General features: G+C 46.3%; 3 protein-coding genes across 3 annotated transcripts; 1 reads left to right on the forward strand and 2 right to left on the reverse strand.

The window, feature by feature from the left end:
* Positions 1 to 6,588: 6,588 nt before the first annotated feature.
* On the reverse strand, positions 6,589 to 10,767 carry LOC306918133 (uncharacterized protein; the record flags this gene model as incomplete). Its single annotated transcript, XM_079531014.1, has 3 exons — positions 6,589 to 7,892; positions 8,006 to 10,243; positions 10,675 to 10,767. 3 exons carry the CDS (start codon positions 10,765 to 10,767, stop codon positions 7,824 to 7,826), a joined length of 2,400 nt encoding a protein of 799 aa, XP_079387140.1. The 3' UTR covers positions 6,589 to 7,823.
* A 929-nt stretch (positions 10,768 to 11,696) lies between these two features.
* On the reverse strand, positions 11,697 to 15,875 carry LOC306918134 (uncharacterized protein; the record flags this gene model as incomplete). Its single annotated transcript, XM_079531015.1, has 3 exons — positions 11,697 to 13,000; positions 13,114 to 15,351; positions 15,783 to 15,875. The coding sequence occupies 3 exons, from the start codon at positions 15,873 to 15,875 to the stop codon at positions 12,932 to 12,934; spliced, it is 2,400 nt and encodes a 799-aa protein (XP_079387141.1). The 3' UTR covers positions 11,697 to 12,931.
* Positions 15,876 to 17,643: 1,768 nt separating this feature from the next.
* On the forward strand, positions 17,644 to 20,213 carry LOC306918135 (uncharacterized protein; the record flags this gene model as incomplete). Its single annotated transcript, XM_079531016.1, has 4 exons — positions 17,644 to 17,666; positions 18,885 to 19,434; positions 19,626 to 19,750; positions 20,080 to 20,213. The coding sequence occupies exons 2-4, from the start codon at positions 18,893 to 18,895 to the stop codon at positions 20,211 to 20,213; spliced, it is 801 nt and encodes a 266-aa protein (XP_079387142.1). The 5' UTR covers positions 17,644 to 17,666; positions 18,885 to 18,892.
* Positions 20,214 to 24,132: the final 3,919 nt, after the last annotated feature.

Consider the following 24,132-nt stretch of genomic DNA (forward strand, 5'->3'; position numbering starts at 1 on the left):
GGCCTACCGGCATGTGCACTTAAGCCCCTCCAACTGATCCAAAATGCCGCAGCACGCTTGGTCTTCAACCAGCCAAAATTCTCACACGTCTCCCCCCTTCTCCGCTCGCTCCATTGGCTCCCGGTCGCTGCCCGCACAGAATACAAAACTCTGATGCTGGCATTCAAAGCAACCAAAGGCATGGCCCCCCCATATCTCACAAGTATGATCGTACCCTACAAACCCTCCCGCTCACTCAGATCAGCCAACGCAGGGAAGCTGGAGGTACCTTCACTAAAAACGCCGGGACAACGCTCCACACGTCCCAAACTCTTCTCCCTTCTGGCTCCAAAACTATGGAATGCACTTCCCATTGCAGTCAGAACTGCAGCCTCACTCCCAATCTTCCGCCGTAGTCTGAAAACCCACCTCTTCAGACTCCACCATGGCCCGTAGCACTTGCCCTAGCCTAGCCCCTTAGATAGCACATTATGTAGACTTAGATAGTATTTTAAACAGACTTATAGCTTGTTATGTAGACAGCTCTAGAATTGCACTTTATGTAGTCATAGCACTTTATAGTACACATGTATAATATATTATATAGTATAGTATGTATAGTTTACATAGATACTCCACTGTTACGTTCTTAGTTTACGCATGATTCATGATAACTACTTTTTATACATGTGATGTATGCCATGCTTTTTGTTTTTGCTTAATGTAAGTCGCTCTGGATTAAGAGCGTCTGCTAAATGCCTAAATTGTAAATTGTAATAATGTGTCATAAACTCCATGTTAAATACCTGAATGAGTCAGCAATTTTTTCATCACAAGCACAATTCTTAACTCGCTCTTATAACCACGTTTTTTATCGTACCAATACCACGATCGCACACGGCGTACCTCAATGCATCGGGTCACTCACGGTGAAAACAAAAATCGCATTCGACTTTTACTTTTTGCGATAGAGCAATTTGTTCGGACATACGTTCTCTCATAGAGAGTCAGTGGGCTTTTAACTTGCAATACTGTTTGCATTTGCATAGACTAGCCCAGGTGAAAATGATACTTTGTTAATGATTCAAGGTCACCTGACCAACTCTCACACACGCGCGCACACATGCACATGCACGCACATGCACACATGTGCACGCACACACACATTGAAAGTCAATAGAGAAATTCGGGGAAACACGTAACTCTGTCATTTCTCAACCGTTTCGGATGCGGGGCGGCTCGCCAGAACCGGGCCGCCCCCCTGAGCGAAACCAAATGGACCCCTTAGCATGTTAGCATTAGCATGTTAGCATTAGCATGTTAGCATTAGCATGTTAGCATGTTAGCATTAGCATGTTAGCATGTTAGCATGTTAGCATTAGCATGTTAGCATGTTTGCATTAGCATGTTAGCATTAGCATATTAGCATGTTAGCATTAGCATGTTAGCATTAGCATGTTAGCATTAGCATGTTAGCATTAGCATGTTAGCATGTTAGCATTAGCATGTTAGCATTAGCATATTAGCATGTTAGCATTAGCATATTAGCATTAGCATGTTAGCATTAGCATTTTAGCATGTTAGCATGTTAGCATTAGCATGTTAGCATTAGCATGTTAATATTAGCATGTTAGCATGTTAGCATTAGAATGTTGGTGGCAACGTAATGTGCAATAAACTTAGACAAAATACCCCGTTGAAAGTCAACCAAATGGACCCTTACAGGGTCTGAGAGGCTAAATGTCATCAAATGGTGGTCCGTGGCTCAAATGCTGCACAGACTTGGCGAGCTGTAGGCACCCAGTCAAATTTCCTGAAATTTGTTTTTATTATTATTATTATTATATTAATGATACATTAATAGAAAGCCCAACAATCTGTAGGCCTACATATTTACTGCTTCTATATTATTATTATTATTATTATTATTATTCTGGGTGCCTGCCATGCAATGGCAGAAACACAGGTTGAAATCTAAAACGCATACTTAATCGTAATTATTATCATCATCAATACGCGAAACTTCGACGTCTATGGCCGGCCGCACGGTTTGCCAAAGCCCCGCAATATATACATCAAAACGTGCGGCTCGGCCGGGAATGGTGTGCTTGTGCTTTTCTTTCCGATTCGTGTTACCGTGCCGACGTAATTCGCAATAAACGACGCGAAAATGCCCCATTCAAAGTCGATGGGGAGACGCGGGTAAAAACAGAAAACGACACGTTACTTTGGAGCCACATTGCTCGGGCATACTGTTACGTAGAAACACGATTTAAACGTCAAACAGCACACGAGGCCATCGACTTTGTGGTGGTTCAGACGGAATTCGAATACGTTGCACGGTTTGCCCGCTATGGCAGTTCAAAGTGTGTGTGGTCTGAGCAATATTCTCGACTCAGAGTGTCGCACGCCCAGAGAGAGAGCGGATCAGAGTGAGAAGCCAATGTGAAGACTATACCGAAATTCTCCGAACAAATCGTCCTCACGGCCAAAATATTCACTTTACACGCATGGGTTTCGGTAATTTTGTAGCCACACTCGTCCTCTTTCACCCAATGTCACAACCAAAGCCCAGATACATACAGTACGTGAACTACAGCTCTGAAAGCGACAGGTGTACCATCATAATGTGTCAAAAACTCCATGTTAACTGCCTGAATGACTCAGCAATTTTTTCATCACAAGCACAATTCTTAACTCGCTCTTATAACCACGTTTTTTATCGTACCAATACCACGATCGCACACGGCGTACCTCAATGCCTCGGGTCACTCACGGTGAAAACAAAAATCGCATTCGACTTTTACTTTTTGCGATAGAACATACGTTCTGTCATAGAGAGTCACTGTGCTTTTAACTTTCAAAACTGTTTGCATTGCATAGACTAGCCCAGGTGAAAATGATACTTTGTTAATGATTCAAGGTCACCTGACCAACTCTCACACACGCGCGCACACATGCACATGCACGCACATGCACACATGTGCACGCACACACACATTGAAAGTCAATAGAGAAATTCGGGGAAACACGTAACTCTGTCATTTCTCAACCGTTTCGGATGCGGGGCGGCTCGCCAGAACCGGGCCGCCCCCCTGAGCGAAACCAAATGGACCCCTTAGCATGTTAGCATTAGCATGTTAGCATTAGCATGTTAGCATGTTAGCATTAGCATGTTAGCATGTTAGCATGTTTGCATTAGCATGTTAGCATTAGCATATTAGCATGTTAGCATTAGCATGTTAGCATTAGCATGTTAGCATTAGCATGTTAGCATGTTAGCATTAGCATGTTAGCATTATCATGTTAGCATGTTAGCATTAGCATGTTAGCATTAGCATGTTAGCATTAGCATGTTAGCATGTTAGCATTAGCATATTAGCATGTTAGCATTAGCATATTAGCATTAGCATGTTAGCATTAGCATTTTAGCATGTTAGCATGTTAGCATTAGCATGTTAGCATTAGCATGTTAGTATTAGCATGTTAGCATGCTAGCATTAGAATGTTGGTGGCAACGTAATGTGCAATAAACTTAGACAAAATACCCCATTGAAAGTCAACCAAATGGACCCTTACAGGGTCTGAGAGGCTAAATGTCATCAAATGGTGGTCCGTGGCTCAAATGCTGCACAGACTTGGCGAGCTGTAGGCACCCAGTCAAATTTCCTGAAATTTGTTTCTAGTATTTAATGTTTTTTACTGTATTGTTTTCTCATCAGATTCCCATCGTCTCACTCTGGACCCAAACACAGCAAGCAGAACACTTGCGACAACAGGAAGGACAACTGACGACAACAGGAAGGTCACAAGGTCACAGGAGCTTCAGTCATACGCTGACCATCCTGATAGATTTGATGATAGTCGTTATCAGGTTCTGTGTTCAGAAGGTCTGTCTGGACGTCGTTACCTGTGGGAGGTAGAGCGGAGTGGAGGGGTTGTGATAGGAGGGGCTTACAGACCAATCAGCAGGAGAGGAGAGGGTAGTAGGCTTGGATACAATGATCATTCCTGGAGTCTGGTCTGTACTGGAGGCGGTTACTATGTCATTCACAATAGTAGGGTGACTCGCCTCCCTGTTGTTCCCTCTGACTCCAGCAGAGCAGTGGATGAGAGGGGTTGGCCTGTCTCCAGAGTAGCAGTGTATCTAGACTGCCCTGCAGGGACTCTGTCCTTCTATGAAGTGTCCTCTGACTCACTGAGACACATTTACACCTTCCAGACCACATTCACTGAACCTCTCTACCCTGGGTTTACGCTTTATGACTCCTCCTCAGTGTGTCTTTGTGAGGACAGATAATGTCTCTGATCAGCTAGAGTTAGAGGAGAGAGAGAGAGAGAGAGAGAGAGAGAGAGAGAGAGAGAGAGAGAGAGAGAGAGAGAGAGAGAGAGACATCGTTTAAAGGGGAGAGAGAGATACCTTGTCCTTCTATTGAACGTTGAGGTCCTTTAGTTCAGCACGAACCAGTCGGCCAATGAAACATGGTTTTTGATCATATGCAAATTAGCCTGCAGCGCTGGTTTGCAGTGTTGCCAGGTATGCTTATTGTAAGCGACTTTGGCCGTGTTTTCCTGTAAAGTCTCTTGTAAATATCCATAGTTGCGGGTTGTTTAATGTTGGGCTTGTTTCTGAAGTGTAAAACACCAGGCGTGTATATTGACCCTCTCATCACCACCAGGCAGACAGCCACGCCTCCCCAGGTGTATATTGACCCTCTCATAACGACCACGCAGACAGCCACGACTCCCCAGGTGTATATTGACCCTCTCATAACGACCACGCAGACAGCCACGATTCCCCAGGTCGGCCACCCACCCAACATGTTAGCTTCTTCATCCACGGGTTTCTGACCAGTCGGCACGGCGATATCCACGGCAAGCGACGGGAGCTTGTCGGCAGGAGACTCTTTCAGACGCTTTTCCAACTCTAATGAATGTTAGACTGGTTGAAAACACACGTCTCTGCTTTTGACATTGTCCTTCTGATGCGTGAGGAGGCCATGTTTTTTATTACTTTTTCCATGTATTTTATTTCATTAAAAAATAAGAAAAAAGATTAAAAAAAATGGATCAGTTGTACTGTGTAATGTTCTTGTTACAATATTGATGTATAAAAGTACATTGTAAATGTCTAGTGTTCATAAAGTACATTGTAAATGTCTAGCGTTCATAAAGTACATTGTAAATGTCTAGCGTTCATAAGCAGATACACATGTTATATTCCTAATGCTCTGGAAGCATTTCTGAAACCATAACATCAAATAAATGTTTATGCATGATAGAAGTGTCTCTGGATTGATTTCTATGTAGTTTTGGGTATCAACACATTTAGCCTTCAGGGGGTTGCAGGGGGTCTGGGGATCCCCAGGGGTCTTGTAGATCTGATATTTTTAAACTATTTTAAATAACACAAATCTTCTCTTCTGGGGGTCTCTGGAACAAAACATTTCCAGATGGGGGTCCCTGGAACAAAATATTTCCAGATGGGGGTCCCTGGAACAACACATGGTCAGATGGGGGTCTGTGGTACAACATAGTGTTTAGATGGGGGTCCCTGGTACAACATAGTGTTAAGATGGGGGTCCCTGGTACAACATATGTTCAGATGGGGATCCCTGGTACAACATATGTTCAGATGGGGGTCCCCTGGTACAACATAGTGTTAAATGGGGGATTGGGGGGTCCCTGGTACAACATAATGTCAGATGGGGGTCCCTGGTACAACATAGTGTTCAGATGGGGTCCCTGGTACAACATAGTGTCAGATGGGGGTCCCTGGTACAACATAGTGTTCAGATGGGGGTTCCTGGTACAACATAGTGTTCAGATGGGGGTCCCAGGTACAACATACTGTTCAGATGGGGGTCCCTGGTACAACATAGTGTCAGATGGGGGTCCCTGGTACAACATAGTGTTCAGATGGGGGTCCCTGACATTATTTTGGGGGTCCTTGAGTTGAGCAATGTAACTCTGAGAACAAAAGCAATGACCCCTGGTCAATATGAGAACCACTGTTCTGTCATTGTCAGGGACCGAGTTGGTTGGAAGGAGAGACACAGGGAAACTTGTTGTGGGTTTAACTTAAAAGTTCATTTGTGGTATTTATTTCTGGGTTCCAAATAATAATAAACAAATAACAAATGTGGGCCCAAACAAAATGAGATCAACTTAAACATAACTAAACAAAACCTGAACTGAACAACACAACTGATCTAACCAGAATGGCACATGAGGGGAACATATATAGGGATGGGTCAACCCATCCGAAACACAAGGGGGTAAATACAAAGACTGTAACTCAAACCCACTATCAACAACCCCTGCCCCTCCCCATGGTGCAGAGAGACTGTGGTGCAGTCCGATTGTCCCCAGCAGCTGCCAATATGGAGCAGCTGGCTCCCCTTGCTCTGGCCAGCCAATCAGTGAACTGAAAACTCAAAGAAAACTCAGTCAGCTCAAAATGTAAATAAACAGACAAAACTAAATAATAGTCATTCCAGCTGTGTGTCTTGTGTATAGTTATTTCCATGTGTTTGTGTGTTAAGTGTATGTAAAACATCATGAGAATGTATATAACCTAAATAAATAGACAAAAAGGACAAGTCACCATACAATATAGGCTGTCTCAATGTGAGGCTGCTGAGGCAGCCCTCACACACTCCCCCCCTTCGGAACTCTCGCTGAAACAGCGAGAGAGGTAATCTGAAGTCACGTTGAGTTTGCCGGGGATGTGCTGCACTGTAAAGCGGAAGGGTTGCATGGCCAGGTACCACCTTGTGATGCGGCCATTGGTGTCTTTCATCCGCTGCATCCACTGGAGGGCTCTATGGTCAGTCTGGATAGTGAATTCCCTCCCCAGGAGGTAATACTTGAATGAGTCGAGGGCCCACTTGATGGCCAGGGCTTCTTTTTCTACCGTGGAATAACGAACCTCTCTTGGCACCAGCTTGCGGCTGATGAATGCCAGGGGGTGTTGGTCCTCCATCGGGCCCTGCAGAAGAACAGCTCCGATCCCCCTGTCTGAAGCATCAGTCTGTAGAACGAACGGCTTCTCAAAGTCAGGACTGTGTAGGACAGGATTCGTACCCAGAGCCTGCTGAATGTCTCTAAAGGCTGCCATTGCCTCCTTCGTCCACCGGAGACCATTGGGGCGTGTTTTTCCGGTCATGTCTGTGAGGATAGCCGCTCTGTCTGACATATTGGGTATAAACCGATGATAGAAGCCTGCCATGCCCAGGAAGGACCTCAGCTGCTTCTTGGTATGAGGTAGGGGACAGGAGTTGATGGCATGGACCTTGTGGACCTGTGGTTTGATAACCCCCCTCCCAATTACAAACCCCAAGTACTCCGTCTCCTCCTTGGCGAACACACATTTTGCAGGGTTAATGGTCAGGCCTGCCGATTGGATCCGCCCCAGGACCTCCCCCAAATGTCGAAGATGTTCGTCCCAAGAGGCACTGAAAATAACTACATCATCAAGATATGAACATGCATAGTCATAACATCCTCTCAATACCTGATCCATAAGTCTTTGAAAGGTTGCTGGGGCCCCATGCAACCCAAATGGCATAACACAGAACTGGAAAAGCCCCCATGGAGTCCGAAAGGCTGTCAGCTCCCTAGACCGCCTGGAAAGATTGACTTGCCAGTAGCCCTTGCATAAGTCAATGGTGGTCAGGTACTTTGCTTTGCCCAGCCGTTCAATCAGGTCATCAATACGTGGTGTTGGGTAAGAATCAAATTTTGACACAGAGTTCAGGTATCTAAAATCAATACAAAATCGTATTGTGCCATCTTTCTTTGGGACTAGAACAACTGGGTTACACCACTCACTTTTAGACTCCTCAATGGTGCCCAGGGACAGCATCAGATCCACCTCCTTTTTCAGGGAGTCCTGGAGGCGTTCTGGGATCCTGTAACTCATACGTTTTATGTCAGCTTTTTCTGTTAAGACAATGTCATGTTCAACAATATTTGTGCGGCCTGGATATTCTTGAAATATTTGCGGATTACATAAAGCTTTCACCTGGTTTTGTTGATCAGTTGACAGATGGCCTAGATCAAACACTGCTGGGGCAGGTGAGGGCAAATATTGGTCGTCTACAGCCTCCTCCTCGTCCACCACTTTGATCATCATAACCCCTGCAGTCTTCTCTGGTCTTTCAGCCCATTCTTTGAGGAGGTTCACATGCAACACCTTACTTGAACGTGGCCGTCCTGGTGTTGCAACCTGGTAGGTGGTAGGTCCAAGTTGTTTCTCCACCTCAAATGGCCCTTGCCACTTTGCCAGTAGCTTGTTGTCGCTGGTGGGTAGCATGACCAGAACTTTCTGTCCTGGGCTAAAGGACCTCTGTCGTGCTGACTTATCATACCACGTTTTTTGATACTGTTGGGCCTCTGCCATGTGCTGCTGAGCCAGTTTTGTCATCCTCTGTAGCTTTTCTCGCATCTGAAACACATAGGTTATTACATCGACATCTCCCTCCTCCCTCTGGTCCCCTTCCCAGGTCTCCTTCAGCAAGGTCAGAGGTCCCCTCACCTCATGACCATACAGCAGTTCAAATGGAGAGAACCCAGTTGAGGCTTGGGGTACTTCCCTATATGCAAAGAGGAGGTAAGGTAGCCATTGGTCCCAGTCAGAGCCAGTGTCATCAACAAACTTACGGAGCATTTGTTCAAGAGTCTGGTTGAACCTCTCCGTTAGTCCATCCGTCTGTGGATGGTAAGGTGTCGTTCGTATCCTCTTGATGCCTAGCAGTTGGTAAACCTGTTTGAGGAGGTTGGACATAAAGTTTGAGCCCTGATCAGTTAAAATTTCCCGGGCCAGGCCCACCCTGGAGAAAAACTGCACCAAGGAGAATGCCACCGTCTTTGCTTTGGTATTTTTTAGAGGGAACACTTCTGGATATCTAGTAGCATAGTCTGTAATCACCAGCATGTAACGGTTTCCAGCTTTACTTCTTTCAACCGGACCAACCACGTCCATACCCAATCGTTCGAAGGGGGTGCTAATAATGGGGAGAGGCTGTAGGGGAGCTCTCGAGGGTTTTTTAGCTGATGACTTCTGACATTGAGGGCAAGTCCTACAAAACTGGGTAACATCTGCTCGTAGACCAGGCCAGTCAAAATGTCGTTTAATGCGTGCCAGGGTCTTGTGTTTCCCTAGGTGGCCCGCCCAGGGAACTGAATGGCCCAAGGTAAGTACCGTCTCTCGGGCTGCCTCGGGAACGACTATCTGCTTAACTGGCCCCTGCTGATGGTAGAGCATACCCTTCTGTAGGAAATACTCTTCTCTAGAGCTGTTCTCCAACCCATCACCCCCCTCTTTGGCATTACCCAATAGTGTAGCTAAACTGGGGTCATCCTGTTGCATCTGCACCATGTTTAAAGGCACCTTAAAGCCCAGTGGCAGATCTGGAGCTATCTCCTCTGTTGTTTTTACCACAGTATGCTGGAACTTCTCCTGCTTCCTTTGTCTCTTTGGCTTTCGGGCTTTCCCTGGCTGTTGGTCTAGGTCTGCATCATAAAAGGGCAGGGTACTGAGGGTTACAGAGGGCTCATCTACCAACTTGGCTTGGGCTCTGGTTACGGCAACATTACAACTGTGAGGTTTGTGCAACAAATCAAATAAGACAGGCAGGTCACTACCTAACACGGCTGGAAAAGGCAGATTATCGGCCACACCAATGTTCAACAGATACGTTTGCCCTTGCACTTCAATGTACATGTCTGCTGTGGGGTACGGCTTCTTATCTCCATGCACACAGCAAATGGGGATTGTCTCAAAAGGGTGAATAACATTGGGTGGCACAAATTTCTGGTGCACAAGGGTCTGATCACTGCCGGTGTCAATTAGGGCCTTCAGTGTCTTCCCATTAATTTTAACAGTTTCCATATTCATGCTTTGATCATTATTCGTTTTTAAATCATGTTTTCGTGGCACCACACACATTTGAGTGAGCTTCATTGGGTTCTTCGGGCAATTGGGTTTGATATGGCCTTCCTCTCCACACAAGTAGCAAGTGGGTAGTCTATTAGCCTGTTTAGTTTGTGTATTCGTTGGCTGGTTTTCCCTGATGGGAGCCTTACCCCCACCTGGTGTTGACTTCTGGTGGTATTGAGGAGAGGCAGGCCAGCGATTGTCTTTTGCAGCCCTCCAGGTGCTGTAGCTCCATGGTTGTCCTGTCCTCCTGGCGGCCACAAACGTATCCGCTAGCGACGCAGCCTCTGCTGCCGATTGGGGATCACGCTCCTTGATCCATATCTGAAGCTCAGGGGACAACATGCGTAAGTATTGCTCCAAAATGATAGTTTCACCCACATCCTTAACAGTTTTATCTTTAGGTCGGATCCACTTCTGATAGAGCTCCTTTAACCTTACATACAGTTCTTTGGGCGTTTCACCCGATTCAACATCAGTGTTGCGAAATCTCTGCCTATAAGTCTCTGGATTAATGTCATACTTTCTTAGAATGGCATTTTTAACATTCTCGTAATCATGAGTCTCATCAACATCCATATGTACATAGGCACTTCTCGCCTTGCCAGTAAGCAATGGAATTAGGCGAAAAACCCAATCTGATTTAGGCCACCTACATGCTGCTGAGATTTTTTCAAAAGTTATCAGAAAATGCTCAATATCATCATTCTCAGATAGTTTTTCTAATCTAGGCTCTGGAGAGAAACGAAACCGACCTGAGGTGGTGACATCTGGAGAACCATCTGGAGACACTGTTGCTGGGGCTGGTGGACCAGGTTCAGGGCCTGGAGCCTGCTCTGGGGGAGCATGCGCCTCCACCTCCAGCTGCAACTGTTGGAACTGATTTTTCAGTGCATTGTAACGTTGCTCCTGACGAGCATCCCGGGTCTCCTGCATGGCCATGTGGGCCTGAAACATACCAGCCAGGTCTGCCAGTGTTGGCTCTCGGCTGGTCTCCTCAGTGTCCTCTCCAGTGGCTCCAAGTTCTGGATTATCCTCCTCATCCTCCTGTGTTGGTTTTGTTGGTGCTCTTGTTCCTCTTCCACGTAACATGATTCATCTGTTTTTTTTTTTTTTTTTTAAACAAACAAAAAAAAAAATACTGAAACCCTCCTGTGCTCTCCACCGGCCGATCCCACCACTGCCACCATCTGTCAGGGACCGAGTTGGTTGGAAGGAGAGACACAGGGAAACTTGTTGTGGGTTTAACTTAAAAGTTCATTTGTGGTATTTATTTCTGGGTTCCAAATAATAATAAACAAATAACAAATGTGGGCCCAAACAAAATGAGATCAACTTAAACATAACTAAACAAAACCTGAACTGAACAACACAACTGATCTAACCAGAATGGCACATGAGGGGAACATATATAGGGATGGGTCAACCCATCCGAAACACAAGGGGGTAAATACAAAGACTGTAACTCAAACCCACTATCAACAACCCCTGCCCCTCCCCATGGTGCAGAGAGACTGTGGTGCAGTCCGATTGTCCCCAGCAGCTGCCAATATGGAGCAGCTGGCTCCCCTTGCTCTGGCCAGCCAATCAGTGAACTGAAAACTCAAAGAAAACTCAGTCAGCTCAAAATGTAAATAAACAGACAAAACTAAATAATAGTCATTCCAGCTGTGTGTCTTGTGTATAGTTATTTCCATGTGTTTGTGTGTTAAGTGTATGTAAAACATCATGAGAATGTATATAACCTAAATAAATAGACAAAAAGGACAAGTCACCATACAATATAGGCTGTCTCAATGTGAGGCTGCTGAGGCAGCCCTCACACACTCCCCCCCTTCGGAACTCTCGCTGAAACAGCGAGAGAGGTAATCTGAAGTCACGTTGAGTTTGCCGGGGATGTGCTGCACTGTAAAGCGGAAGGGTTGCATGGCCAGGTACCACCTTGTGATGCGGCCATTGGTGTCTTTCATCCGCTGCATCCACTGGAGGGCTCTATGGTCAGTCTGGATAGTGAATTCCCTCCCCAGGAGGTAATACTTGAATGAGTCGAGGGCCCACTTGATGGCCAGGGCTTCTTTTTCTACCGTGGAATAACGAACCTCTCTTGGCACCAGCTTGCGGCTGATGAATGCCAGGGGGTGTTGGTCCTCCATCGGGCCCTGCAGAAGAACAGCTCCGATCCCCCTGTCTGAAGCATCAGTCTGTAGAACGAACGGCTTCTCAAAGTCAGGACTGTGTAGGACAGGATTCGTACCCAGAGCCTGCTGAATGTCTCTAAAGGCTGCCATTGCCTCCTTCGTCCACCGGAGACCATTGGGGCGTGTTTTTCCGGTCATGTCTGTGAGGATAGCCGCTCTGTCTGACATATTGGGTATAAACCGATGATAGAAGCCTGCCATGCCCAGGAAGGACCTCAGCTGCTTCTTGGTATGAGGTAGGGGACAGGAGTTGATGGCATGGACCTTGTGGACCTGTGGTTTGATAACCCCCCTCCCAATTACAAACCCCAAGTACTCCGTCTCCTCCTTGGCGAACACACATTTTGCAGGGTTAATGGTCAGGCCTGCCGATTGGATCCGCCCCAGGACCTCCCCCAAATGTCGAAGATGTTCGTCCCAAGAGGCACTGAAAATAACTACATCATCAAGATATGAACATGCATAGTCATAACATCCTCTCAATACCTGATCCATAAGTCTTTGAAAGGTTGCTGGGGCCCCATGCAACCCAAATGGCATAACACAGAACTGGAAAAGCCCCCATGGAGTCCGAAAGGCTGTCAGCTCCCTAGACCGCCTGGAAAGATTGACTTGCCAGTAGCCCTTGCATAAGTCAATGGTGGTCAGGTACTTTGCTTTGCCCAGCCGTTCAATCAGGTCATCAATACGTGGTGTTGGGTAAGAATCAAATTTTGACACAGAGTTCAGGTATCTAAAATCAATACAAAATCGTATTGTGCCATCTTTCTTTGGGACTAGAACAACTGGGTTACACCACTCACTTTTAGACTCCTCAATGGTGCCCAGGGACAGCATCAGATCCACCTCCTTTTTCAGGGAGTCCTGGAGGCGTTCTGGGATCCTGTAACTCATACGTTTTATGTCAGCTTTTTCTGTTAAGACAATGTCATGTTCAACAATATTTGTGCGGCCTGGATATTCTTGAAATATTTGCGGATTACATAAAGCTTTCACCTGGTTTTGTTGATCAGTTGACAGATGGCCTAGATCAAACACTGCTGGGGCAGGTGAGGGCAAATATTGGTCGTCTACAGCCTCCTCCTCGTCCACCACTTTGATCATCATAACCCCTGCAGTCTTCTCTGGTCTTTCAGCCCATTCTTTGAGGAGGTTCACATGCAACACCTTACTTGAACGTGGCCGTCCTGGTGTTGCAACCTGGTAGGTGGTAGGTCCAAGTTGTTTCTCCACCTCAAATGGCCCTTGCCACTTTGCCAGTAGCTTGTTGTCGCTGGTGGGTAGCATGACCAGAACTTTCTGTCCTGGGCTAAAGGACCTCTGTCGTGCTGACTTATCATACCACGTTTTTTGATACTGTTGGGCCTCTGCCATGTGCTGCTGAGCCAGTTTTGTCATCCTCTGTAGCTTTTCTCGCATCTGAAACACATAGGTTATTACATCGACATCTCCCTCCTCCCTCTGGTCCCCTTCCCAGGTCTCCTTCAGCAAGGTCAGAGGTCCCCTCACCTCATGACCATACAGCAGTTCAAATGGAGAGAACCCAGTTGAGGCTTGGGGTACTTCCCTATATGCAAAGAGGAGGTAAGGTAGCCATTGGTCCCAGTCAGAGCCAGTGTCATCAACAAACTTACGGAGCATTTGTTCAAGAGTCTGGTTGAACCTCTCCGTTAGTCCATCCGTCTGTGGATGGTAAGGTGTCGTTCGTATCCTCTTGATGCCTAGCAGTTGGTAAACCTGTTTGAGGAGGTTGGACATAAAGTTTGAGCCCTGATCAGTTAAAATTTCCCGGGCCAGGCCCACCCTGGAGAAAAACTGCACCAAGGAGAATGCCACCGTCTTTGCTTTGGTATTTTTTAGAGGGAACACTTCTGGATATCTAGTAGCATAGTCTGTAATCACCAGCATGTAACGGTTTCCAGCTTTACTTCTTTCAACCGGACCAACCACGTCCATACCCAATCGTTCGAAGGGGGTGCTAATAATGGGGAGAGGCTGTAGGGGAGCTCTCGAGGGTTTTTTAGCTGATGACTTCTGACATTGAGGGCAAGTCCTACAAAACTGGGTAACATCTGCTCGTAGACCAGGCCAGTCAAAATGTCGTTTAATGCGTGCCAGGGTCTTGTGTTTCCCTAGGTGGCCCGCCCAGGGAACTGAATGGCCCAAGGTAAGTACCGTCTCTCGGGCTGCCTCGGGAACGACTATCTGCTTAACTGGCCCCTGCTGATGGTAGAGCATACCCTTCTGTAGGAAATACTCTTCTCTAGAGCTGTTCTCCAACCCATCACCCCCCTCTTTGGCATTACCCAATAGTGTAGCTAAACTGGGGTCATCCTGTTGCATCTGCACCATGTTTAAAGGCACCTTAAAGCCCAGTGGCAGATCTGGAGCTATCTCCTCTGTTGTTTTTACCACAGTATGCTGGAACTTCTCCTGCTTCCTTTGTCTCTTTGGCTTTCGGGCTTTCCCTGGCTGTTGGTCTAGGTCTGCATCATAAAAGGGCAGGGTACTGAGGGTTACAGAGGGCTCATCTACCAACTTGGCTTGGGCTCTGGTTACGGCAACATTACAACTGTGAGGTTTGTGCAACAAATCAAATAAGACAGGCAGGTCACTACCTAACACGGCTGGAAAAGGCAGATTATCGGCCACACCAATGTTCAACAGATACGTTTGCCCTTGCACTTCAATGTACATGTCTGCTGTGGGGTACGGCTTCTTATCTCCATGCACACAGCAAATGGGGATTGTCTCAAAAGGGTGAATAACATTGGGTGGCACAAATTTCTGGTGCACAAGGGTCTGATCACTGCCGGTGTCAATTAGGGCCTTCAGTGTCTTCCCATTAATTTTAACAGTTTCCATATTCATGCTTTGATCATTATTCGTTTTTAAATCATGTTTTCGTGGCACCACACACATTTGAGTGAGCTTCATTGGGTTCTTCGGGCAATTGGGTTTGATATGGCCTTCCTCTCCACACAAGTAGCAAGTGGGTAGTCTATTAGCCTGTTTAGTTTGTGTATTCGTTGGCTGGTTTTCCCTGATGGGAGCCTTACCCCCACCTGGTGTTGACTTCTGGTGGTATTGAGGAGAGGCAGGCCAGCGATTGTCTTTTGCAGCCCTCCAGGTGCTGTAGCTCCATGGTTGTCCTGTCCTCCTGGCGGCCACAAACGTATCCGCTAGCGACGCAGCCTCTGCTGCCGATTGGGGATCACGCTCCTTGATCCATATCTGAAGCTCAGGGGACAACATGCGTAAGTATTGCTCCAAAATGATAGTTTCACCCACATCCTTAACAGTTTTATCTTTAGGTCGGATCCACTTCTGATAGAGCTCCTTTAACCTTACATACAGTTCTTTGGGCGTTTCACCCGATTCAACATCAGTGTTGCGAAATCTCTGCCTATAAGTCTCTGGATTAATGTCATACTTTCTTAGAATGGCATTTTTAACATTCTCGTAATCATGAGTCTCATCAACATCCATATGTACATAGGCACTTCTCGCCTTGCCAGTAAGCAATGGAATTAGGCGAAAAACCCAATCTGATTTAGGCCACCTACATGCTGCTGAGATTTTTTCAAAAGTTATCAGAAAATGCTCAATATCATCATTCTCAGATAGTTTTTCTAATCTAGGCTCTGGAGAGAAACGAAACCGACCTGAGGTGGTGACATCTGGAGAACCATCTGGAGACACTGTTGCTGGGGCTGGTGGACCAGGTTCAGGGCCTGGAGCCTGCTCTGGGGGAGCATGCGCCTCCACCTCCAGCTGCAACTGTTGGAACTGATTTTTCAGTGCATTGTAACGTTGCTCCTGACGAGCATCCCGGGTCTCCTGCATGGCCATGTGGGCCTGAAACATACCAGCCAGGTCTGCCAGTGTTGGCTCTCGGCTGGTCTCCTCAGTGTCCTCTCCAGTGGCTCCAAGTTCTGGATTATCCTCCTCATCCTCCTGTGTTGGTTTTGTTGGTGCTCTTGTTCCTCTTCCACGTAACATGATTCATCTGTTTTTTTTTTTTTTTTTTAAACAAACAAAAAAAAAAATACTGAAACCCTCCTGTGCTCTCCACCGGCCGATCCCACCACTGCCACCATCTGTCAGGGACCGAGTTGGTTGGAAGGAGAGACACAGGGAAACTTGTTGTGGGTTTAACTTAAAAGTTCATTTGTGGTATTTATTTCTGGGTTCCAAATAATAATAAACAAATAACAAATGTGGGCCCAAACAAAATGAGATCAACTTAAACATAACTAAACAAAACCTGAACTGAACAACACAACTGATCTAACCAGAATGGCACATGAGGGGAACATATATAGGGATGGGTCAACCCATCCGAAACACAAGGGGGTAAATACAAAGACTGTAACTCAAACCCACTATCAACAACCCCTGCCCCTCCCCATGGTGCAGAGAGACTGTGGTGCAGTCCGATTGTCCCCAGCAGCTGCCAATATGGAGCAGCTGGCTCCCCTTGCTCTGGCCAGCCAATCAGTGAACTGAAAACTCAAAGAAAACTCAGTCAGCTCAAAATGTAAATAAACAGACAAAACTAAATAATAGTCATTCCAGCTGTGTGTCTTGTGTATAGTTATTTCCATGTGTTTGTGTGTTAAGTGTATGTAAAACATCATGAGAATGTATATAACCTAAATAAATAGACAAAAAGGACAAGTCACCATACAATATAGGCTGTCTCAATGTGAGGCTGCTGAGGCAGCCCTCACAGTCATATTCACATATTTCACACAGCCTGTGATGTCAATTAGCTGGGCATGCATGCAATTCAACTGAATGCCCACGAGGTGTCGTCAGTGCACAGTAACACAGAGCAGAGAGCAGAGACTCTGTTCCATAGTTCAGCTCTAATGTTATATTTCACTGAGGGTGATGTTATAGAAATGTCAATTTGAGTTGCTATAGATGTGTTTGTGTTAACTGAACCTTCAGAACTAAGAAAATTTACGGAATAGCTGTGAAAACCTCAAAGAACGCACTGGTTTCAGCCACTGGTTTCCAAACGCAGGGGCCTGCCTTGCGCATGGACACAGACACAGACACGCACACACACACACCAGGAAGAATGGATGGGTCATGACTCATTACCACTTCACACTATGGTGTGAGTTTTAAGAAGTACCGGAGCCTACTCTCAAGGTGTAGTAGCCTATACTACTCATTTAATTTATCTATGTTCCACCAAATGCCAAATTGGTTTAATGTTGATTTGGTGTATTCACCCATGCAACTAAACAGTAAAGACATGGATTAAAACTATTATGCTAACTATACCACTACACTGTATATTACCTTAACATACCAATACTATTTGACATTATTATATCTATTTTTATTACATGTGGGACTGTGCATGCATGTACCAGTATTCTCCCAGACTTCACAAGTTCCCAACACTACTCTGCCAAATTGTCAATTGACATTGATGCTACCTCAGTGTAATCACTCCACCCACAACTCACTCGGTCATTCATTCTGTCTTCAGTGTCTTCTGTGAGAGCAGCTACACAGCACAGTACACACAGGTAAGCAACTAAGCATGCATTATACTGGACATAGAATGCAACAAAACGCTTTTTAATCCACCATTTAGCCTTGTGTGTTTAGGAGGCACCATGTTGCAACGTTTTATTTGTTTATCTGATGTAGGATATGTCTAATTTAGCCTCTGTTAGCATGCTAGCTCCGTTTATGTTCACATGCATTGAAAGTGGTCATTCTGCTTGAATCAGTCATATTTCCAACCCACCATTGGCTTGGCTAGACTCATGGATGTTGTAGGTAAATGATCAGCACTGTTTGGAGACGTTTTCTGTTCATTTGTGTGAGAAAACATTGTTGTTGGATGTGAAAGTTGAATCAATTTCAGCTTGTTGGCTCTGCCTGGTTGACATTGTATTATATGGGCTCTTTGGCACAATCTTTCATGCAGCCATGTACCATCACAATGCTAATGTGTCATGTTGTTATTGTTGTATTATTTAGCACACTGGATTAATATTAATAAATTAATAAATCTGGAGCATGAGATATTTAGAGCAGACTGCTGGGGTCAAACTGGGGTAAAACTGTTAATGAATGAATGAAGCCCATTGAGCATAAAGATGAATGCTGTACACCTTAGATTGTGATATAAATTTGTTTTTATATTTCAGCCCTTTGAAAACATATTAAGCACAGTTTATAGCATTCATAGCTAGATAAAGGCTTTGTCATTGTAACCAAATTAGACCTACAATAGACTGCAGAAATAGCAGATCACCAGCTCACGACGTGCCACTGTTTAATCAAACATGTTTTCCAATACTTTATTGGCTACTCTGGTAAAGGAAGTAACTGTAGATTGAGTCAGTCAGTCAGTCAGTCAGTCACTCGGTCAGTAGTTACAGTGTTCATATGGTTAAATGTTGTGCCTATAGGTGTAATTATTTGGATGTGAGAATTGTCTTACTGTGCAGATTGTAGATTGGCTCTTTTTAAACCTTTCAGAATGTACATAGCGAAAACTATAACTGTATTCACATGTAATTCTAGGCACTTTAATCAATAGCTGAGTTTGGAAATTGTTTCTGTTCATTTCGTGTGAGTAAAAAGTGAGATTGCAATACATTTCATTACTAGGTTGTTTTGTTTTACTAGTACTGTCACCTGTTAACTATCTGTAATGGACACAGGCTATATAATATATCTGAATGTCCCACCTTTCCAGTGTGCCATGGTTTTAACTATTTCCTTTTTTTCAGTTTTCAGAATGGATTTCCGTCCAGTGTTCAGGACTCAGCCCTTCACCAGGGAGCTCACCATCCAGGCTTCACCTGAAGCTAAGAGGGTGGCTGCTGAAATACAGCAGTCACCCTCGGGGTCGAAGGTGAAGTTTGCTGTGGATGTGGTGAAGGAGGCCAAGGCACGCATCACCCAAGCTGGAGGAGACCTCAACTCCACCTGGCTGGTTCTCAGCCAGGCTGAGCTCCAGTTTGGGAAGTACAGGGGGAAAACCTTCCAGTGGCTCCTGAGCCATGACGTGGGCTGGGCGCGCATGATGGTGGCAGCGCACCAGAAGGAGAGAGAGGCTGGTGACACTTCACACACTCCTCTCATGGCCAACAAGGACTCACTCACTTCCTATGCCCTGCACTTCCCACAGATGGCAGCTGCCATCAAGGTGTGTAGGGCCATGGAGGGGTCTTTGCCAGCAAGGGCCAATGACGAGGAGATGGTGATGCTGTCCCAGTACAGGAACAAGGGGGTCACCTACAAGGCTCTGTATGAGTCCACTGACAAGGAGTGTCGATCGTAAGTTTGAGGACCACCTTCAAATAAGCCTTAATGCTCTATTGTGTTTTTATCCTCTGTGATGTTGTACCTTCTGTATGTATGGAGGTGCTGATGTGCTGTTTCCTGTTATGACCAAATTCATTCATTCATTCATTCATTCAAGTACTTGAACTGATGTCGAAGATGGTGTGACAATGTTATGTCTGCAGATATGTGGCGTTTATCAGGGGCATACGGGTCGACAGACCTGGGAGTGACGTCCACAAACTGCAGTCCTATGTCTTGGCCCGGGACAAGGAGGTGGCAGCTCCCACTCTCACCCGCCAGCACGCAAGTAAGTAATCTGTTTACACAACCAATGTCCAACTGTCTGCAGGAATTTATATGTGTTTTATTCAGGTTGTCTGGTACGTAGACAGATGCCAGGTCAGTGTTTACTGTTGACACAGCGTCCTATAGTTTTATTGATCTTTTGGATTTTTTACTGTCAGACTAATGATAGGCCCTTGATTTACTTATGATCCTATAATATTATTTCATGTATTACCATGTGATTATCTTATGTTGTCATTGCTTGTTGTAAGGTGCTCTGGGTTAAGAGTGTCTGCTAAATGCCTAAGTTGTACATTGCAAATTGTAATTGTTATTTCTGTTTTTTCCAAGCACGATCGGCATCACGTGTCCAGTCCTTGGAGCAGGAGGATGGAGATTTAGTTGCTGCAGTGGATCAGTATGATGCTCTGGGTGAGAACGCGCACACACACACACACACACACACTTACACACCCCATACATAAATAAATGCATATAGTTTTTATAACAATGCCTGTTAATGTCATCTACATTTATTAGCTGTCTGTCAATGGATAACATGGATTGTGGTAAGGTAATATCAGTAGGGATAACATAAAGGTAAGTTTGGTAATCCATCTGGTTAGTCATCTGTAGCTGCACGGCTTTACTCCTCTGGGAAATTGATGTGGCTGATTTAATGTGGCTGATTCCACCATGTCATTTAGTCATCTCTTCATTCTAGCTTTCGTGCTCTAATAATGAATGCAATAATAATAATAATAATGATGCTTGGACTGTTGCATTTCTGCCTACTAAAGTATGCAATCAAACTGTGGCTTACAACAGTGGTTCTCAAACACTGGGTCGGAACCCATGTGTGTGCTGGTGGAACATTCTCATGGGTTCCTTATTTAATTTATATATTACAATGATTTTTCACAGTCATTTTATGAATAAATAAAAGAGATCAAAGACACTCCCTAAATTACAAATCAAATGTTTAAGAATTAGTGAAAATAGCTGATCTACAAGTTTCGCGCCGCATCGTGAGCTTGCAGATCTGCTGTTTTCACTAGTTTGGGTCCTGGGCAAACACACATTTTCTCTTTTGGGTCTTGGGCTCAAGTGTTTGGAAACCACTGACTTAGAGTAGTTCCCTGCACTGTACTACATGTAGCTGTCTTAGACTGTACTACATGTAGCTGTCTTGTATTTGTGGCACCGTCTTTATAGCACATCCAACCAAAACTAATAGTAAATTGTTTTCACCCTCATTCACCACTCATATCACTCTCTGTCCCCATGCTGTGCCATTTCTCATTCCACTAACATAGTACCTATAGGCTAAATGCAAATCAACACATTGTCATGTTGGCCTCACGGTGTAATAAGGTATAACACGCTTTCTTGCCGTGCTCATGGAGATTGAGCTCCACATGAAAGAGTGTCTGAGTGTGTCAGTGAGTGACTGAGTCTGTCCTTTAAAGAAGCCAGGGCATCCTCATCTGCCACTCCTCTGGGGCCAGGAGAGCCTGTTCCCACTGCCGCTGTTCCCTCTGGCGCAGAGGTAAGAGTAGTACTACATTTATTTTTCAGTGTGATCTCTTTTTTTTTTTTTTTTTACAAATGTAGCATTTAGTTGTGTGTGTGTGTGTGTGTGTGTGTGTGTGTGTGTGTACTGACTGACTAAATGACTGACTGACATTTCTGTTTTAGCTGCTTCCAGCGGGGTGGAGGAGGACTGTTCCAGAGGCGCAGCAGGACTGGCTGGGGAAGGCCTTATTCTCATGGACGGGAACAAGGTCTGAGCTTGCCGAGGTAAGGCAGATGTGGTCCTTCCCCCCTGGACCTCGGAAGAGCTACGGGCAGCCACCCGCCTCAGCCAACGAGTGGTTCCAGCGCCCCTTCTTCCTCTGGGTGCCCAAAAGGTATGATGTGTATGGGATATTTTGTGCAGTGTGTTGTGTTGTGATCCTTTCCATAGCTAGGCTTTTAATATGGTTTAATATGGTTTGTACTTGAACAGGTTCTGGGCATGCGAGCTGAAATGCGCCGCCTGCAAGGCGCATCTCGGCTCCGCTGGGGTGTACCAGACTGTCCGGAGGGTCTTGGACACGAATGGCTGGTACTTCTTGGGCACGGAGTACCTGGAATGCTGTTCGTGTCACAAGAAGGTGGCAGCCTGGACACAGGACATCTTGGAGCAGCTGGACCTTCCTCACCAGAGGGAATTCCCAGCTGTTCTCACGTACAAGTAAGCAGACAATATGGACAGTTTTTGGAGCATCTAATGTTAAAATTCCACAGCATATACTTGTGTGCGTGACAAATAGTCTTGAATCTTTGCCCCAGGTTGTCCTGTGACAAGCGGGTGGTGACAGCGCTGAGGGAGCGGACTCTGGGCAACAGTCCGTCTCGCCTGCGCGCTCACCTCCTGGAGCAGCACACTGAGGAGTGGATGTCGCGCTCCGTGCTCTACCTCTCTGTACTCCGCAAGTTTCCAGACTGGCTTGGTGTTCGTCAGGGGGCGGCGGTGGCCCTGCCTCCCATGCAGGCGGTTCCCTGCGTGGCATGGCTCCTCTCTGCCTACGTCAGGGACGCCTGCACCAGGCTGGAGGAGTCGAAGGCTAGGGTCACCTCCGTCTTCGGGGAGATCCTGAAAATGGACTCCACCAAGAAGGCAAGCTTTCATTATAACAGCATTTATTATCACTCACGGTAAGCCTGACTGACTGACACCCTAGCAAAAATAACAAATCTACAAGCTCAAAATCCGTTGTGTTGCGAGAGCTTGTAGATCGGCTATTTTCGGCAAAGACATGTAGTAGTGGTGGAGTGGGGGAGAAGGGGATGCAAGTACAGACAGTGATCCACCAGGTCAACAAAGCACGCCTTGACTTATTCTGTGTAATCAAAGTCGACATTACAGGCCAGTCCTTTTCTAATGTATGTTTTGTTATATTTTTGTTTTTAGATCACCAAGAAACTTGCGGGCGCTGATTCAGACACGGCTGCCTGGCTGACCAACGTGGGCAATGAGCACGGGCAGGTGCTCATCTCAGTGCTCACGGAGAAGGAGGGTGAGGGTCTCCAGCCAATGGCAGCCGGTCTGATGCGGCGGTACAGAGAGGCAGGCATGGCCCCTCCTAAGGTCTTGTACGTGGACCGGGACTGCTGTTCCACCGTGGGACAGTGCCAGCTCAAGCACTTGTTCCACGAGTGGGACCAGCTGGTGGTCAGGCTCGATGTGTGGCATCTCATGCGACGCTTCGCCAGGGGTGTCACCACCTACAGCCACCAGCTGTACGGCCTCTTCATGGCGCGGCTGTCGATTGCCATGTTCGAGTGGGACAGTGGCGACGTGGCCCGCCTTGAAGATGCCAAGCAGTCCGAGGAGGGGAGCGGCGTCCACCTCAGTGTCTCCGCCAAGGAGCTGGCCCGTCACTGCCGCCGCCGCACGCGCAGTGCGGCAGAGATGGAGCGGCTCATCCAGGAGGTGCTGGACTCCTTCAGGGACATGAAGGACACCATGGGGGTCCCGCTCATCCACCAGGAGCGTATGGATGATATCTGGGCCGTGCAGTGTCGCCATCTCCACTGCATCGGGGACCCAGAGGGTGTGGAGCTCTACACCCAGACACGGGAGATGACCAAGGGAGGGGTCAGGCTCCCTGTCTACCGGTGTGCTAGAGTCTCCACCTCTCTGGAGTCCTTCCACCTACATGTCTGCCGGTTCATTCCAGGTAAGTGTTGTCAACTTATGTCTGACCTATTCTTAGCTGTGTGCATGTTTCTCACATTGAAAATGGACAAATAGACAATCTACTAGGGACTTGTAGATCAGCTAGTTTGGACGTGAGACATGATCTGCAACATAGTATAAAGCAGCCATTACAGAAAGGATAAAAGCATGTTGCCGGCTTTATATTAATGTTTTATAACCCCAACCTACTCCATGTTCCAGGCTACTCAGCCAACGGCCTCCACTTTCAGGTCTACCTGCTGGAGGGGTTGGCCAGGTGGAATGAGGACCGTGGCAGGGATGCAGTGGAGGGTGGCCGAAGCTCCAACCTGCGTTGCTACAAGTACGCACGCGCACACACACACACACACACACACACACACACACACACACACACACACACACACACACACACACACACACACACACACACACACCCTTTAATACTGTCTCTGGGTGTGTAAAGTGCTATATGAACATACTTGATTTTCTTTGCCTACAGTGCCAAGCTGCAGCATGGCTTTGCCCAGCTCACGCAGGCATTGATGGGTCAGATCCTGGTGGAGAACTACACCCAGCCCAGGGAGTACACAGGTAACATATTGAGGACAGGTGCTTTCATTTTGTCCTCACTGTCTTGTGCCAAGTGAACTGATTTCACTGTGTTGTGATGTGTTCAG

The sequence above is a fragment of the Electrona antarctica genome (assembly GCF_951216825.1).
Source record: "Electrona antarctica genome assembly, contig: scaffold_126, whole genome shotgun sequence".
Taxonomy (NCBI): domain Eukaryota; kingdom Metazoa; phylum Chordata; class Actinopteri; order Myctophiformes; family Myctophidae; genus Electrona; species Electrona antarctica.